This window comes from Brassica oleracea, chromosome C3 (assembly GCF_000695525.1).
Source record: "Brassica oleracea var. oleracea cultivar TO1000 chromosome C3, BOL, whole genome shotgun sequence".
Taxonomy (NCBI): domain Eukaryota; kingdom Viridiplantae; phylum Streptophyta; class Magnoliopsida; order Brassicales; family Brassicaceae; genus Brassica; species Brassica oleracea.
Window position 1 is genome coordinate 4,099,577 of NC_027750.1, and position 15,632 is coordinate 4,115,208.

Here is a 15,632-nt window from a genome sequence, read left to right on the forward strand (position 1 = left end):
TTGATTGGGCCTAAATTGAGGTTATTAGAGTCGTTATAACTTTTGGAAGAAGCGGTGACTTGTCTCTCGCCATCTTGATCAAATTGAGATTTCGTTGGGCGATCGAAGATGGCGAGTGAAGGGGCGAAGGATCCATGGAAAGGAGAAGAGTGGGGGACGAGTGAGAATCAGAATCTGAATCAGAAGAAGCAGAAGAAGCCAAGTGGTGGTGTGAAAATGGTGGCGAGAGCGAGAAAACAGATGCCGAGGGGACTCGAAGAGAAGTACGAAGCTTACTTCCTGCCGCGAAAGCCATGGCCAAAGGCTCTTGCCTTCTATGGAAGCTTCATCCTTGGTGGGATCGGTGCTGGTATGCTTATAGAAACTTGGATCAACAAAAAGGTCAAAGAAGATGGAGGAGTCATTTGGGAATTCGACAAGTGAAGAGAATGCGATTTAAGTTTCAGATGTTTCTGGGTTTTCGTTTTAAATTTGTTGTTGCAGGCAAGCAAACACAGGTTATCTACACAAAGACTCTCGCTTGTTTTAGAACTACGCTGTAATAAGATTTGCGACCAAACATGTTTCAAACTGAAACGCATTTAAGTTGTTCGACGAAATGCTTCCTTCCACAAAACAGTTTCTTATGATAGAAGCAAACATGGTGAATCCACCAATTTCTTATGTAAAGTTTGGCAACACAACTACTTCAATTTGTATTTGTTTATTTTACGTACAACCCCATCATAACTTACCGAACAGCTTTTCGTTTCTCTCACTCAAGATCACGAGAAACCAGACGATGATGAGTATTTGTGGAAGTAATTCATGGCGTTAATCCCTTGAATACGTATCCGTTTGTAGGTGATGGACCAGAGGTTGTATACTGCTTCCAGAATCTGCATATTGTGTACTGTGGGATCATTCAACATGCTCCCGTGGTCTCATGATCAAGATCACTGTTTGTTTAACGGTGGTTTTTAGTCTTTCATTTGAGTGTGAATATAGAAGAAATGTTTATTTACCTCTTTAAGGTAGCATTAAGATCGTTTTCTTCCTTGTAGTTGAATGCATCATCGAATATAAACTTGTTCTTGAATGCAAAGGGTTACAGGCAAGCTAAACCGACTATTTATAAAAAGAGATTACAAAGAACGTAATCTTTAAAGAAAAAAAACATAATCTTCTCAAAAAACATACAGAGAAGCAAGCTAAACCAACGGTTTCTATATTGCAATGCAGACGAATCAAGCCGAAATTAGTTGCTTAAGCAAAATTTAATTTTCTGCGCTATTAAGTGTGATGCAAGTAATGTCGTAAATAGGATCATGTTCCAAACCATACCAAACCAATTCAATTACTTAATTTATTTGGAACAATAAAGGAGAAGAAGAGAAGCTGTCTTTGTATGGATACATATTCTTAGTTACCCAAAAACACATCATTATTAAATTAAAATCTTTCTTTTCACTCACGAGCAACCACAACAACTTGCTTCCCAACGTTCTTACCATAGAACAGTCCCACAAGAGCTTCAGGACCTTTCTCGAGTCCTTCAGCTACATCTTCCACGTACGCTATCTTCTCTTCCTTGATGCAAGGAATCACAAACTCCAGAAACTTTGAGTACTTGTCGAAGAAATCAAAGACTACAAAGCCTTGAATGCGGATTCTTTTGTAGATTATGCTGGTTAGATTGTGTACACCTTCTTGGTCCTCAAGATTGTACTGTGAGATCATTCCGCATACAGCAATACGACCGTGCATGTTCATGTTCAAGAGCACCGCGTCTAGCATTTTGCCTCCTACGTTCTCAAAGTATATGTCAATGCCTTTGGGAAAACACCTAAGGAGAGAAAAGTAAAAAGAGAATTTCTCATGCATTAGTAAAAGAGGAGTTGATATAAGATATATATAGACGTCAAAATGCTTAGAAAACAAGTGGGTTATTGAACCTTTTTAGGGCAGCACTAAGGTCTCCTTCGTCCTTGTAGTTAAATGCATCATCAAACCCAAACTTGTTTTTGAGGAGATCAACCTAATAATCACAAAAAAAAATATAAGCAAAAGGGTTAGTCAAACTCTTGTAGTAACACCAAGACACAAGGAAATAAAACAAGAAATGATACGGGACTTGGACCAATCCACTTATCGATAGTTGGTTTTAAGGTGAAAGTTCATTAAATTTGACAACTAGAAATGATGATCAGTAATGTCTCACCTTTTCTGTACTTCCAGCACTTCCAACAACATAACAACCCATCATTTTAGCAAACTGCCCCACGAGCTGGCCAACCGCACCAGAAGCAGCCGATACATAGACGGTCTCTCCTTTCTTAGGTGAACATACTTCATGAAATCCAGCATAGGCAGTCATACCGGGCATACCTGTGAGGGAGAGGGAAAAAGCCACGAAGGAGAGTATATATCAAAGACATAGTATACTACTACACATGGTTATAAAGTTCAACTTCATGATCTATGTCTGAACCCAAGACTCACTCTTCGGACACTACCAAATGATTCCTTACAACAAAAAACAGGAGCAAGGCCGAGATAACATACCGAGAAGTCCAGTGTAGTAGGATAATGGAACATCGGTGTCATGGATCTTGAAATGCATTTCAGGAGTAACAACACTGTACTCCTCCCATCCAACGATTCCCCAAAGCAGGTCGCCTTGTTTGTAATCTGGATGACCAGACTCTATCACTCTAGACACTCCAAACCCTAAGATCGGCTATACCAAAAACACATAATGGAGGAGCATTCAACACGAGATAGAGAGAGAGACACTATAACACTTATGTACCATTGTCATATAGTTTATTAATAAACAAGTATATTTAACGTCGTACCTTGCCGGGAGTGAAAGCTTGAGCAAGAGCAAAAGCAGAAGGCTTCCCCATGCGACTCCTCATGTAAGGATCACATGACAGGTAGAGATTCTTCACCAGAACCGAGTTAGACCCCTCCGGAAGCCTAAGCTCGAAGTTGGTGGTAGTGATCTCAAAATCAGACTCCTTAGGGAAACCACTCACGTAGTCTCTTAGTATGACCTGCTTGTTCGTTGCCATCGCTCCACCATTTCCTTCGGCACTCATCGTTTTCTTCTCTGAGATTGACTTCTTAGTTCGAGGTGTTGATGGTTTACTTTCTTGGAGGACTCGACTGCTTGCTTTTATAGCGGCTTCTCGCGTAGCTGTATTGCAAACAGAGCCACAATTGTTTCAAGTATGACGTCATTGCTGATTCCCCATTCTAGAGTGTGAACACGGTTACAGTTCTTTTCTCGTTCTCATACTTTCCATTTTGATAGAGATTTCTTTCCTTTTACATTTATTTTTCAGCTTAAATTTCTCACAAATGATTTTGGAAAGAATATATTTGAATTGCAAGACATTTCGTATTTTTATTCCTTTGCAATGGCATTATCTGCAGTATACTTTGTACCTGTCATAAAATATTATTTATGGATTGAAATAACATTATTTGATAAAAAAGGAGGTGGTAATAAAAAACAAATCGAGGATGAGGATTTGATAGTGTAACAATTATAAGAAGCGAAATAAAATGTTCATCAAACATCCATAATACTGTTTGAGAGTCCTTCAGATCGATTTGTACAACAAACATACTAACTAACCACAAAACAAAGTGTTTAACTTTCCATCTCCATTCACAAATAGAGCCATGTGACCCATACAACAAGCCCCGGTTCGGAATAGAAAAGAATAGGCAACAGGGACAAAGGCTCTACACAACTGCATTCCATATTGCAACACAGCCCAACTGAAAAAAACTTGGAAACACGAATATCCAATGTCAAATGATAGCTGCTACGTGTGGGTGTAAATATCTTTGAGATCATTAGCCAACCAATCGGACCAAATGTCAAATGATAGCTGCAAGATTATTCACAATAAAACTATTTGTTACAAGACGTCCAGCTTCAGCTGCTACTTAATTAGAGGACAAATGTTAACGTCGTGAGGTACAAGTCTGATCAGCAACACTTCAGTAAGTTATCTGATTACCTGGTAACAGCCCACATAGAGCAGCAATGCAACTACATCAACAAGAAGACTGATTCTGGCATTTAAAGTATCAAGTGAAGAAACTGTAAGCTTTGAATTCTTTTTTTTTTTTTTGATCAAACTAAATCTACTGTAGCCTTGTTCGTCCAGCGGCTGCGGCAGAAAAACGTACTGTGGCGGAGACAAAAATATCAGTGTCAAAGGCCAAAGTTGACGCTAATAGATTGCTGGAGAGAGCAGAAACTTACACGCTAATGCCGCTGATTTTTTATTCGTTGTTTGTTGCCGCAGCGACTGAAAGTTCAGTTAACGGTGTTTTACTGGTGCTCTCTGTTGCCACTTTTAAAGGTTTAATTTTCTGACGCTACGTTTGACGCTGCGTTGATGAGACGAACAGGGCTAGTATCTTTCTTGTAGTAGATTTTGATCAAGTTCACTAAGAGAAGGCAAAGTATATGAAAGGCAGATGACATATCATGCCACCAACACCACCAAGAATTAAAGACCTCCTTCCAAGTCCTTCATAACTTTAAATTTGCTACATAATTATTTTCTAATGATTATAACTCGAAGATAAATTTTTGCAAATACTTAAGTTATTTTCTGCAAATGAAAGCCTATTTAAATAATTATTTACAAAATAATTATACATCACAACACTTCCCACAAATTAATATTTTATGTAAAACAAATATTATTATCTGTAAAAAAATGGTCTTAAGAAAATACTAGCAGAAAAGCTTTGATAAATAAGTAACTTTAAATTTCAAAGTTTTAAATAATCAGGAAAGTAATAACTTAAGAGAGGAGGGAAAAAAAGTTAAAATAAATAATTACTCCCAGGGAAATAAATTTTCAAAAGTCACTCGTCTGCGTCAATTTTAAGCCGTCTCCGAGAACTCTCTCTCTCTCTATATCTATATAGGCTCCCTCTCCTTTTCCGCTCTGTTCTCTCTCTAGATTTTCAGATTTTGTCTCCTCCGTTTACTCTCCCCTTAGGGTTTTCTTCTCACACACTCACTGTTAACAGTCGAAACACTCTACCGCGACTTTGCCTCATCTCTCCGCCATGGCGGCCGAGAAGCTAAGAGACTTGAGCCAGCCGATTGACGTCGGCGTGCTCGATGCCACTGTTGCCGCCTTCTTCGTTACCGGATCTAAAGAAGAGGTTGTTCAATTTCTTCCTTGTTCGTCGGAAAATTGAACGATAGCATTATTTTGCGTGTGTAGTCTTCTCGATTGGCTTAAGAGAGTTCGATTTAGTTACTCATTAGGTTGCTTTGGTGATAGATTATTCAAGTTATATTTGAAATTCGAAATATCTTGAGTTATATATGTACTACCAACACTTGAGAAGAGAAGTGAAGGCTTGTTATGATTGTTTACTCTTTTGATGATTGAATCCCATAGTTTATGCGTCAATGTCGACCTTCATCTCATTTGCATCTGATTTTTTTTACATTGAATTAATCCACATTGCTCCCAAACATGAACAGAGAGCTGCTGCCGATCAGATTCTGCGGGATTTGCAAGCTAATCCTGACATGTGGCTTCAAGTTGTACACATTCTTCAGAACACAAAGAGCATGGATACTAAGTTCTTTGCCCTTCAGGTTGGTTTCGTCACTCTTGTTGTATTATACCCTTTTGTCCTTCCTTACATTAGCTAGCCTTAGCGTAATGCTATATGACGTTACTTTGACTGATGCAATGCAATGTTAGATGTTGTGTACCAAACAATATAAAGATCAGTTGCGAACAATTAAGTTGTTAGGCTATGGCATCTGTTGATTATACGCCTTGCTCTCAGCATTTTTCGTATAGGATATGAAAATTAACTCTCTGGATTTTAGTTTTTAGTTGATCAATGAGTATTATTCACTAACCCAATCTATTTATTTTTAGAGAAAAGTTGGCATAGAAATAAGGTTATTTAGAATGGTTTGTGCTTGAAATTTTTTTGGCATATTTTATGTTCTAATAGAAGTATAGTACTGTTAATTAAAACTGTACTTTTAAGATACGTGACAAAGATATATGCTTCTGGGATTTGCTATCAGGTTCTAGAAGGTGTTATAAAGTACAGATGGAATGCACTACCTGTTGAACAACGAGATGGAATGAAAAATTACATCTCGGAGGTCATTGTACAGGTATATATACTTCTGGAGGCCTTGGGTTGTTCCCTGGATTAAACTTTTGGAAGCTATGCTAACATTGATATTGCCTTGCAGCTCTCCAGTAATGAAGCATCTTTCAGATCTGAAAGGCTCTATGTCAACAAGCTCAATGTTATCTTGGTTCAGGTATCTGCAGAATTGCCTAATAATATCCAATTCATTTGCTTTAGTTGCTGTTAGTCAATTTCGTTTATGCTTACAACCGCTAGCTCATCCCACCCCGTTGACCTTTTTAATATTCTGGCATAACATAATTATTCTGATACATTCACAGATAGTGAAGCATGATTGGCCGGCAAAGTGGACAAGCTTCATTCCCGATCTAGTTGCGGCTGCTAAAACTAGCGAAACTATCTGCAAAAATTGCATGATCATTTTGAAAGTAAGAATACTTACATGATTCTGTCATCAGTTCTCACTGGAAACAATAACACTTCTTCCTTTGTCAGCTCCTAAGCGAAGAGGTTTTTGATTTCTCAAGAGGAGAAATGACTCAGCAGAAGATTAAAGAGCTGAAACAATCTCTAAACAGGTATGCCAGACTTTCGGAGAATCTGATATTTAGTCTGTGAAATGTTAGTTCTTCAAACTAATATATAAGTATCTTGAATATGTAAGTTAAATGACGTCGGATCTATCATTTTTATTGATCTACTGACGCTTTTTTTTATGTGCAGCGAGTTTAAACTCATTCACGAGTTATGCCTCTATGTCCTCTCAGCTTCTCAAAGACAGGATCTTATACGTTCAACACTCTCTGCGTTGCATGCCTATCTGTCATGGATTCCGTTGGGCTATATTTTTGAGTCTCCTTTGGTAATATGCTTAAACCAGAGAGAGATTGATGTTAATACAATTATGATTTTTCTGATATCTGCTCCGGTTGCTTACAGCTCGAGACCCTCCTTAAATTCTTTCCTGTACCAGCATATAGGAATCTCACGCTTCAATGTCTTACCGAGGTACTTCATAATTTTTGTTCAGCTTTCTTATTGCCAATTGACCAATTGAAGTCGTTATTTAATTTTCTGTTGCTTGAACTTTTTCTGACAGGTTGCAGCTCTCAACTTCGGAGATTTTTACAATGTGCAATATGTCAAGATGTACACCATATTTATAGGGCAGCTGCAGGTATATTAGTTATCTTCTTGTGTTGCTTCTATTTGTATTATCATTTTTTTGTCCACTGACATTCCGATTCTTCTAGTTTCATTTTTAGTGAGTGAACGTAGTAACTTTTTCTACTCTATGCTTGTCTTGGCTTCTTGCCTGATGATCTATACTTGTTTCCATGTTTGCAGACCATTCTCCCACCGAGTACAAATATCCCTGAGGCATATTCAAGCGGAAGTGGTGAAGAACAAGTTAGTATTTTTTGTTCATTTGGTTTCGAGGCAGCCCGTTGATTTGAATAACTTATCAAGGTTATGACTGTGTTTCTCGTGTCACCTTTAGGCATTTATCCAGAACCTGGCACTTTTTTTCACTTCGTTTTTCAAGGTAAATCTTTTTCTTTGTTTGAGTTAGATATCTAGTCTTTGGGTTACTGGAATTCTGCTTTGTGTTTTAATGCTTCCGGCATTCATCATCTATTTCTAAACTATTTAGTTTTTTTTGTGCAACTCTTATTTTAATGCAGTTTCATATACGAGTCTTGGAATCAGCGCCAGATACTGTCGCCTTATTACTTGCGGGTCTCGAATATCTCATCAATATATCATATGTTGATGACACTGAAGTTTTTAAGGTATGTAAATTGCTGTTAATATAGTTGCATATTTATTTTCCCCTTAGTAATTCTTTTATTGGGTTTGCCCGCCATCTGAAAATGACAATTTTTGCTTGCGTGTGGATTGAGCAGGTCTGTTTGGACTACTGGAACACGTTGGTTTTGGAGCTGTTTGATGCACATCATAATTCTGATAACCCTGCAGCAAGTATAAACCTGATGGGATTGCAGGTAGGATTGATTCCTTAGACTAATATGGATAAATTTTTTATATTCGTAAGATTGAAGGGTTGATAGTCTAGTTGTATATAGTATTGGTTGGACTTTCTTTGCTTAATTTGGGTTACTACCTTTGATTTGCATATTCCCAGATGCCTCAAGTCCTGCAACGACGTCAACTTTATTCTAATCCAATGTCCAAACTAAGAGGGTTAATGATCAACCGCATGGCGAAGCCTGAAGAAGTGCTTATTGTTGAAGATGAAAATGGGAATATCGTCCGTGAAACTATGAAGGACAATGATGTTCTTGTCCAGTATAAGGTACTAAATTCTTGTCCAGTTCATATTACTCTTCTTTAGGTTAGATATATACCAGCAGTGCCATGAATTCAGTGAAATATTCTAATTCAAACTCGTTGGTTATCCTTTTTGATGTATTATCCATTTTTATTTTTCTAAAATTGCAGATAATGCGGGAGACATTAATCTATCTCTCACATCTTGACCACGATGATACTGAAAAGCAGGTACAGTGTGACCTTGATGATAATGGTATGTGCACATTGATTTGTGAAATATTGAGATTAACAGCTGGGGGAAGGGGTGTTTACGGATGAGATTTTCTTTAGTAGTATCCTAAATTTAGAAATTTAAACATTGACATGTTATTAGCTATGAGTTTTTATGGTAGCTGTCTTTTAGTCTGTTTCATGCTGTTGTGCTGATGTGAAACATCTGATTGTCCCTTTAAAAGATGTTGAGGAAGCTAACCAAACAACTAAGCGGGGAGGAATGGGCATGGAACACTTTGAATACACTATGCTGGGCTATTGGGTCTATTTCTGGATCTATGGCAGAAGATCAGGTAAATTTTGTTACTAGAGCTCAGACTGTTTCCTTTTTCCTTCTTCCTTTTCACATAAATGGAATTATTTAAACAGTTCGTTTCCATCGATTTGCTAGTATACCTTAATTTCTTTGAAGATATCTTATTCAAAAAGATTGGCAGTGTGAAATTTAGTCTTAATTGTTTTCTGGGACGGTGTTCAACCTTTTGGTGCTGTGCCAACTGATGATTTGAGTTCCATGTTTTCTTTTCTCAGGAAAACAGATTTTTGGTCATGGTCATTCGAGATTTGTTAAATTTATGTGAGATTACCAAGGGAAAAGACAATAAAGCTGTCATCGCTAGCAACATTATGTAAGTTTGGTCCTTCATATTCTGCTGAATTTCCTCCTGGTTTTCAACTTCTATTATGTAGTATATTCTATTTCTATCAAGCCCGCACTAGATTTATCATTTATGCATACTTAACTGCAGGTATGTCGTTGGTCAGTATCCAAGGTTTTTAAGGGCCCACTGGAAGTTTCTGAAGACAGTTGTGAATAAGCTATTTGAGTTTATGCATGAGACGCATCCGGGTGTTCAGGTAGATTTTCTGAGATACGGTTAGTTATTCAGGTGGAAGTTCGTCTTAAAAATGTATTATTAGCTGTGAAAGTCCGTGAATAAGGTTTATATAAGCTCTTTTTTTTTAGTCCAAGTGTTCTTGCATCAAATTTGCTCATTTCTTTGTAGAGATGCCTAATACTTACTTTTGCCTTTCAGGACATGGCATGTGATACGTTCTTGAAAATAGTTCAGAAGTGCAAGCGTAAATTTGTTATTGTTCAGGTTTGTATCACTATGTTCAATTCACCTTTCTTATCCTTCCATTGTCTTCTGAATGAGCTCCTAGTTATATAGTTCATTGTGCTTCCAGGTTGGAGAGAGGGAACCATTCGTATCTGAACTTCTATCTGGCCTTGCATCCACTGTTCAAGATCTTGAGCCTTATCAAATTCACTCATTTTATGAATCTGTAAGTTTTCCAGATGTGTTTTTAGTTTGCCAATCAGAGTTATATCTGTGTGGGGATTTCATGGTTTTTCTGTCTCCAGGTTGGTAATATGATCCATGCAGAATCAGATCCTCTGAAGAGAGATGAATATCTACGGAGGTTGATGGAACTCCCCAACGAGGTACGTTATTTAAAAATGTGGCTGCTAAACTTTTGTACGTAGTTGGCTAAAAATGTTCCGTTTTATAATGTAGAAATCGGCAGAAATTATAGGACAGGCACGCCACAGCGTAGAAGTCCTCAAGGATCCAGTTGTGATACGTACAGTGCTTAATATTCTACAGGTCTGATTTCTTACTTATTCCTCATAATGCATTATTATATCAAATCATGTGATCTTTATAGTCGAGTTTGTGTATCTGCTGGTGTTTAGATAAATGATTTTACTGCAGGGTGTAACCATTTCCATGTGTTTACCATGCAGACGAACACTAGTGCTGCTACTTCACTAGGAACGGACTTCTTATCCCAAATTTCCTTGATATTTTTGGATATGCTGAACGTATACAGGTAAATCCATGATACATCATTCTAGCCTTTAATAGTTGACGCATCTTTCTTGTATTATTTTAGTTGGAAAGCTCATTGAGTTATTTCCATGTCTTTTAATGTGATCTTTTCTCCATGGCTGCACCAGAATGTACAGTGAGCTTGTGTCAACCAGCATTACTAATGGGGGGCCATATGCTTCGAAGACATCATTTGTAAAACTCTTACGGTATGTTTTGTTGTATGCATCACATACACAATTCTTTATGCCCACTATTTGACACTGTAGTAACTATATATTGTAATGCTTTGCTGTACAGATCTGTTAAGAGGGAAACCCTTAAGCTGATAGAAACCTTTTTAGACAAAGCCGAAGACCAACCGCACATAGGGAAACAATTTGTGTCTCCAATGATGGAGTATGTACTTGCTGACTATGCGAGGAATGTGCCTGATGCTAGGGAATCAGAAGTTCTTTCACTTTTTGCAACGATTATAAACAAGTACGCCTCTAATTGTTTAATGTGTGCCGTAGTAGTTAAGGATGTGTACATTCTGCTTAGTTCCGGATTGATTCCTTCCTAATCATCAAATGATCTATGAATACAAGGTCTGATTCGTAATTTGATTTGTTCTTTCAGGTACAAGGCAACAATGTTAGATGACGTGCCAAACATATTTGAAGCTGTTTTCCAGTGTACATTGGAGGTAATAGAATTTAGGGACCTTGTTCTTTGTTACTCACACTACATCTGTTGATATAAACGAGGAGACTTGGCACTTTCACTATGGTGAAGGACTTGAAGTAGTTTAGAGTTAATCTTGTTTTCACACACCTTTGATTCTTAATTGAAATTGGGTGGGTCTTATAGAATGTACACTTCTCATTTTTCTCATCCTTTTGCAGATGATAACTAAGAACTTCGAAGATTATCCGGAACACCGCCTCAAGTTTTTCTCATTACTCCGTGCTATTGCTACATTTTGTTTCCCTACCTTGATAAAGTTGTCAAGTCAGGTATGTGAATATGTTTTTGCATTTATATTTTTCCTGCGTGTGATCTAAAGAGCTTATGGCCTTATATCCAAGTCTTGTCTCATTATTCAGATATTTTCCTTACTTGTTTTGTCATTTTTGCATCAGCAACTGAAGCTAGTGATGGATTCAATTATCTGGGCATTTAGACATACTGAGAGAAACATCGCTGAAACTGGGCTTAATCTTTTGCTTGAGATGCTGAAGAACTTTCAGGTTTGGTGTTTGTTTCCCTTGTTTTAGCTCTCTGTGGTTGTGTGGCGCCTGGTCTAACATTTTCCTCTGAATTTGACAGCAATCTGCGTTTTGTAATCAATTCTTCCGGTCATACTTCATACAAATCGAGCAAGAAATATTTGCTGTGTTGACTGATACCTTCCATAAGCCTGGCTTCAAGCTGCATGTGCTGGTGCTGCAGCATCTGTTTTGCCTGGTAATACCTTCTCTACTCTCCCATCTTATCTTATTGTTGCCGTTAAGTATGGTTTGGAAATGGGTAGTTCTATACGCTTAGACGTCTCTGTTGATTATAAAATTCAGGTTGAGAGCGGTGCTTTAACTGAACCTTTGTGGGATACTGCAACCGTACCTTACCCGTATCCGAACAACGCTGCATTTGTTCGTGAATACACCATTAAGCTATTGAGTTCTTCATTCCCCAACATGACTGCAGTAGAGGTAAGTACAAAAATTAAAACCAGTAGCTTTGCTTTGTTTGTTCAAGATTCCTCGTGTTTCTCGAAGTCTGATATTGAATATCAATTAATATATACAGGTCACACAATTTGTGAATGGACTCTACGAGTCGAGAAATGACCCGTCTGAATTCAAGAAAAACATTCGTGACTTCCTTGTACAGTCCAAGGAATTTTCTGCTCAGGTTATTATTAATTCACTTCATTCAATATCTGTTAGACAAACTCAGTACTAAGTTGTTGAATCCAACTTTCAGGATAACAAAGATCTGTATGCTGAGGAAGCAGCAGCGCAGAGAGAGCAAGAGCGTCAAAGAATGCTTTCAATTCCTGGGCTTGTTGCTCCTAATGAGATCCAAGACGAGATGGTCGACTCCTAAAGTAAGGCTGCAACAAGAAGAAAGTTTTACCGTTTTGGAATGAGTGGAGAGTTGAGGAGAGACTTTTCTGTGCCGACATCTTTTTGGAGCCTTTCTAATTTGATTTTGAGAATTGGAAAAGCAAGTAAACAGATTATTTATGCGGGTAAATTAGTGACTTGTTTGGTTAATTAATAATATTGGTTTTAATGTAGATTTTAAAGATGGTTGGATTATTTTACTCGAGTGATTCGTGCTTTAGGTACAAGACATTGTTTAACTCTGTTGTTGCTACCATTAATAGAAAGAAGTTGTTGTTTGTTCAATGCCCTTTTCAATTAAAAATGTTAACAACAGCATCCGACAACGGACAATCCTTTGAAATAGTTTCGTTCAAACGCTGTCTCTCTGAGGCATACGGTTCAAGGCAACCGTGAATCTCCTCCCCTCTGCAGCCATTGAATCCGATGATGGTTCTGCAGCAGGTAGACAAGAAACTTGACAAATCAATATGATAAACAAAACATGTCCAAGATATAATTATTTAAATGAATAGACAAAATCAGGTACTTAACTGATTTCGCTTGGCTTCTCGCTCTCACTCGCTGTCGTCGTCATTGTTTCTGATGGTTCATCGATTGTTTCCATGTCAATAGTCATTGCGTCATCAACATCTGCTTCTTTTTCTTCTACCTCTGTCATTATCTCATCCTTGTCACCTCCCACCACTGCTTCAATTCCATTTGGCTGTGTCCCGTTTTGTGCCTTTCGTTGCTGCGTTTGCTTCCTCAGTGGATTGTGATTGCGGTTCCGTACTGATGGATAGCATAGAAGTAACCAACAGATTCTGCAAAGAATCGGAAGAGTTTCCACATTATCAATGAAGATGTATCAAATATAAAAATCACAAAGGTAATGATCTCAAATACGAACCTTTTCTAATGCAAGAGCAAGCTTTGAGAGCTTTGGGTAGATACTCCTTGCAGCCAAAAGGATCTGTTGAACACAGATAAATCAACATGCTGTGTGGTTCTAAACAAATAAGAAAGGACTATCATATGATACATGCATGGCATGTTTTGAAAATTACAACTTTGACAAGAGTTACAAATGGCTAGCTTATATCTCCTGGTTTACTCAGATGGGTTTAAACTTATAAACATAGAGCAATCAGGATATATTATAAGTTCAAAGAACTAAGTTTGTTTAGGAACCAATGAGGGTGGAGGACAACAGAATGAAGGTATAAAGTCAACTGATTCTTTGTCTTTACACTAGCACGCAAGCGACTTTGTTTTATTAACTCATGCCTAGCTAACAAGAACATGGTATCTCCGACATTAAAGTAATAACAGTCAGCAGACGCACTTACTTTACCTCACAGAGTCTCTGCAGTGTAAATGGAGGACCTTCGTCGAAACTAAGAAGAGCTGTGAAACAAGACAAATAAAAGCGAAACAGAAATTTAACAAAAAGTCACTGGGTAAAAAAAGTAACAAAACTAACAAATGAGTAGAGATATAGACCTTCATCCAATCGACTAACCAGCTCTGGATACGTTTCTCTCCTAGAGCTTCCTTTTGTTGTTCGTCCGTCATCTTTGCCTCTGGGATATTCTGAAAGAACCTTTACAGCGCACCCATATAGATAGTTAGATGAATTAAAGTGGAATATGTATTTATAAGCACAATGCTGGTATAGCTTAACATACCTTCTTCAACCACCAAGATAGAATGCCCCTTTAACTTTTCCCAATCCTGCCTGTAGTATTACAAGGCAAGAAAACTAATCAACTAGAAGCAAGTAGCAATACGAAGATGAGACCCTAAAACCTATAGCTACTCAGAAAGAAAGCCACTCATCAAAAATATTATTTAACTCTATGCAACAATACAAAAACGGTAAGGATAAAGATAAGTTAAGTACATAACATAACCAACCATGCCTAGTCAAAGCTAGCTATTAAAAAGGTGGCATTACCAGAACTTCCCGGTAGATGCTACTTCTTCTAATGTGCCTTTTACTTGTGCTTTCTGCAAAGCCACCAATGGAGAACAGAGAGCATTATCAAAAAAGATGTGTGAAAAGCCAGAAGGAAGAAGAACTCGTAACCTCATCTTGCAACAAACAAGCCTGATTGTGAAGCAAATGTAAACCTGATTGTTGTTCTAGAAGCATTATCCTAAATAAACATACACAAGATCATGATATTCAACAAAAATTAAAGCAGCATTAAATCAGATATCTAAACTCGTAACTAAACGTTCCGCAAACCGGAGTAAACCTAAACCGGAGCCAACATCATCGGTTTGAAACTCAGATATCCAAGAAACCAAACTCTAAAGTACACTATGTGAACTAGCACTAACGTATAGAGAAGAAGAGGTCGAGAGACTAGCGATTCCGAGTGACGACTAGAGAAGGAAAGGAAACATACACGTATGCTCGGGACGACGCGAGGAATGCCGGAGGAAGTGTTGGGAGCAGCTTCACGATCCGATGGGAATCACATCTCCGTTTGGGGCTTCGGAGTACTCTCCAGAACTCATCCTGAATCCCGCTATTGGCCGGAAAGGTTTGACGATAAGGAAGGAGGGAAAGTTTTTATTTTGGCTGAGACCCGACCCGAATCCAATCCGATTAACATGAAGACGAAAGGTGATTAAAAAAATTAATTCGGGAACTGTCATTTGTCTTCTTTGCCATTGTCAAAATAATAATAATACTGTAAGATTTTCGATTTTTTATCTACAGTCAGTAAGCGTTCAATTCTGTATGAATTACATTGTTTTTTCTCGTCTGTTAAACTAGTACCCAACGGTCCAGTCAAACTGAAAAAAACAAGACCCATGTTTCTCTTGTAAATAAACCATAATTTTACTTGTATATTAAAAAAAACTCATTTTTACTTTTGGCCTTATTATATACTATAGATTACTGAACATTTGATTCCTTTTTTTTTTGTTAAAACTGAATATTTGATTCTAGTTTGCTATGATGACCTAT

At 37.7% G+C, this 15,632-nt stretch overlaps 4 protein-coding genes across 4 annotated transcripts; 2 read left to right on the forward strand and 2 right to left on the reverse strand.

The window, feature by feature from the left end:
* Positions 1–37: 37 nt before the first annotated feature.
* On the forward strand, positions 38–663 carry LOC106335809. The gene has a single exon (XM_013774425.1). It carries the CDS (start codon positions 109–111, stop codon positions 421–423), a length of 315 nt encoding a protein of 104 aa, XP_013629879.1. The 5' UTR covers positions 38–108; the 3' UTR covers positions 424–663.
* Positions 664–1,400: 737 nt separating this feature from the next.
* Positions 1,401–3,113, reverse strand: LOC106332953 (NADP-dependent alkenal double bond reductase P2-like). The gene is made up of 5 exons (XM_013771436.1): positions 2,838–3,113; positions 2,545–2,719; positions 2,201–2,367; positions 1,935–2,017; positions 1,401–1,825 (listed from the first exon to the last, which is right to left on the reverse strand). The coding sequence occupies exons 1-5, from the start codon at positions 3,081–3,083 to the stop codon at positions 1,447–1,449; spliced, it is 1,050 nt and encodes a 349-aa protein (XP_013626890.1). The 5' UTR covers positions 3,084–3,113; the 3' UTR covers positions 1,401–1,446.
* A 1,797-nt stretch (positions 3,114–4,910) lies between these two features.
* On the forward strand, positions 4,911–12,952 carry LOC106335585 (protein EXPORTIN 1A-like). The gene is made up of 32 exons (XM_013774147.1): positions 4,911–5,184; positions 5,513–5,629; positions 6,077–6,169; positions 6,251–6,322; positions 6,471–6,578; positions 6,646–6,728; positions 6,874–7,012; positions 7,090–7,158; positions 7,250–7,327; positions 7,498–7,560; positions 7,652–7,696; positions 7,836–7,943; positions 8,058–8,156; positions 8,297–8,467; positions 8,614–8,673; positions 8,901–9,011; positions 9,250–9,347; positions 9,468–9,576; positions 9,756–9,821; positions 9,910–10,008; positions 10,088–10,168; positions 10,242–10,331; positions 10,472–10,557; positions 10,685–10,765; positions 10,857–11,039; positions 11,178–11,244; positions 11,444–11,554; positions 11,681–11,788; positions 11,868–12,005; positions 12,113–12,250; positions 12,348–12,452; positions 12,525–12,952. The coding sequence occupies exons 1-32, from the start codon at positions 5,086–5,088 to the stop codon at positions 12,645–12,647; spliced, it is 3,198 nt and encodes a 1,065-aa protein (XP_013629601.1). The 5' UTR covers positions 4,911–5,085; the 3' UTR covers positions 12,648–12,952.
* A 51-nt stretch (positions 12,953–13,003) lies between these two features.
* Positions 13,004–15,234, reverse strand: LOC106335586 (serine/threonine-protein phosphatase 4 regulatory subunit 2-like). Its single transcript, XM_013774148.1, is given in 13 exon segments — positions 13,004–13,102; positions 13,202–13,386; positions 13,388–13,473; positions 13,560–13,622; positions 14,004–14,056; positions 14,153–14,189; positions 14,192–14,236; positions 14,238–14,252; positions 14,338–14,364; positions 14,366–14,387; positions 14,607–14,659; positions 14,739–14,808; positions 15,064–15,234. Coding segments are annotated over 12 exon segments (735 nt in total). The 5' UTR covers positions 14,805–14,808; positions 15,064–15,234; the 3' UTR covers positions 13,004–13,019.
* Positions 15,235–15,632: the final 398 nt, after the last annotated feature.

Coding starts and splice junctions, on each gene's coding strand:
- LOC106332953 (XM_013771436.1), bottom strand. CDS start 3,083: ATGAGTGCCGAAGGAAATGGTGGAGCGATGGCAACGAACAAGCAGGTC. Junction 2,018..2,200: donor GTGCTGGAAGTACAGAAAAG/GTGAGACATTAC, acceptor TGTGATTATTAG/GTTGATCTCCTCAAAAACAA. Junction 1,826..1,934: donor CTTAGTGCTGCCCTAAAAAG/GTTCAATAACCC, acceptor TTCTCTCCTTAG/GTGTTTTCCCAAAGGCATTG.
- LOC106335809 (XM_013774425.1), top strand. CDS start 109: ATGGCGAGTGAAGGGGCGAAGGATCCATGGAAAGGAGAAGAGTGGGGG.
- LOC106335585 (XM_013774147.1), top strand. CDS start 5,086: ATGGCGGCCGAGAAGCTAAGAGACTTGAGCCAGCCGATTGACGTCGGC. Junction 7,013..7,089: donor ATATTTTTGAGTCTCCTTTG/GTAATATGCTTA, acceptor GGTTGCTTACAG/CTCGAGACCCTCCTTAAATT. Junction 9,577..9,755: donor AGACGCATCCGGGTGTTCAG/GTAGATTTTCTG, acceptor TTTGCCTTTCAG/GACATGGCATGTGATACGTT.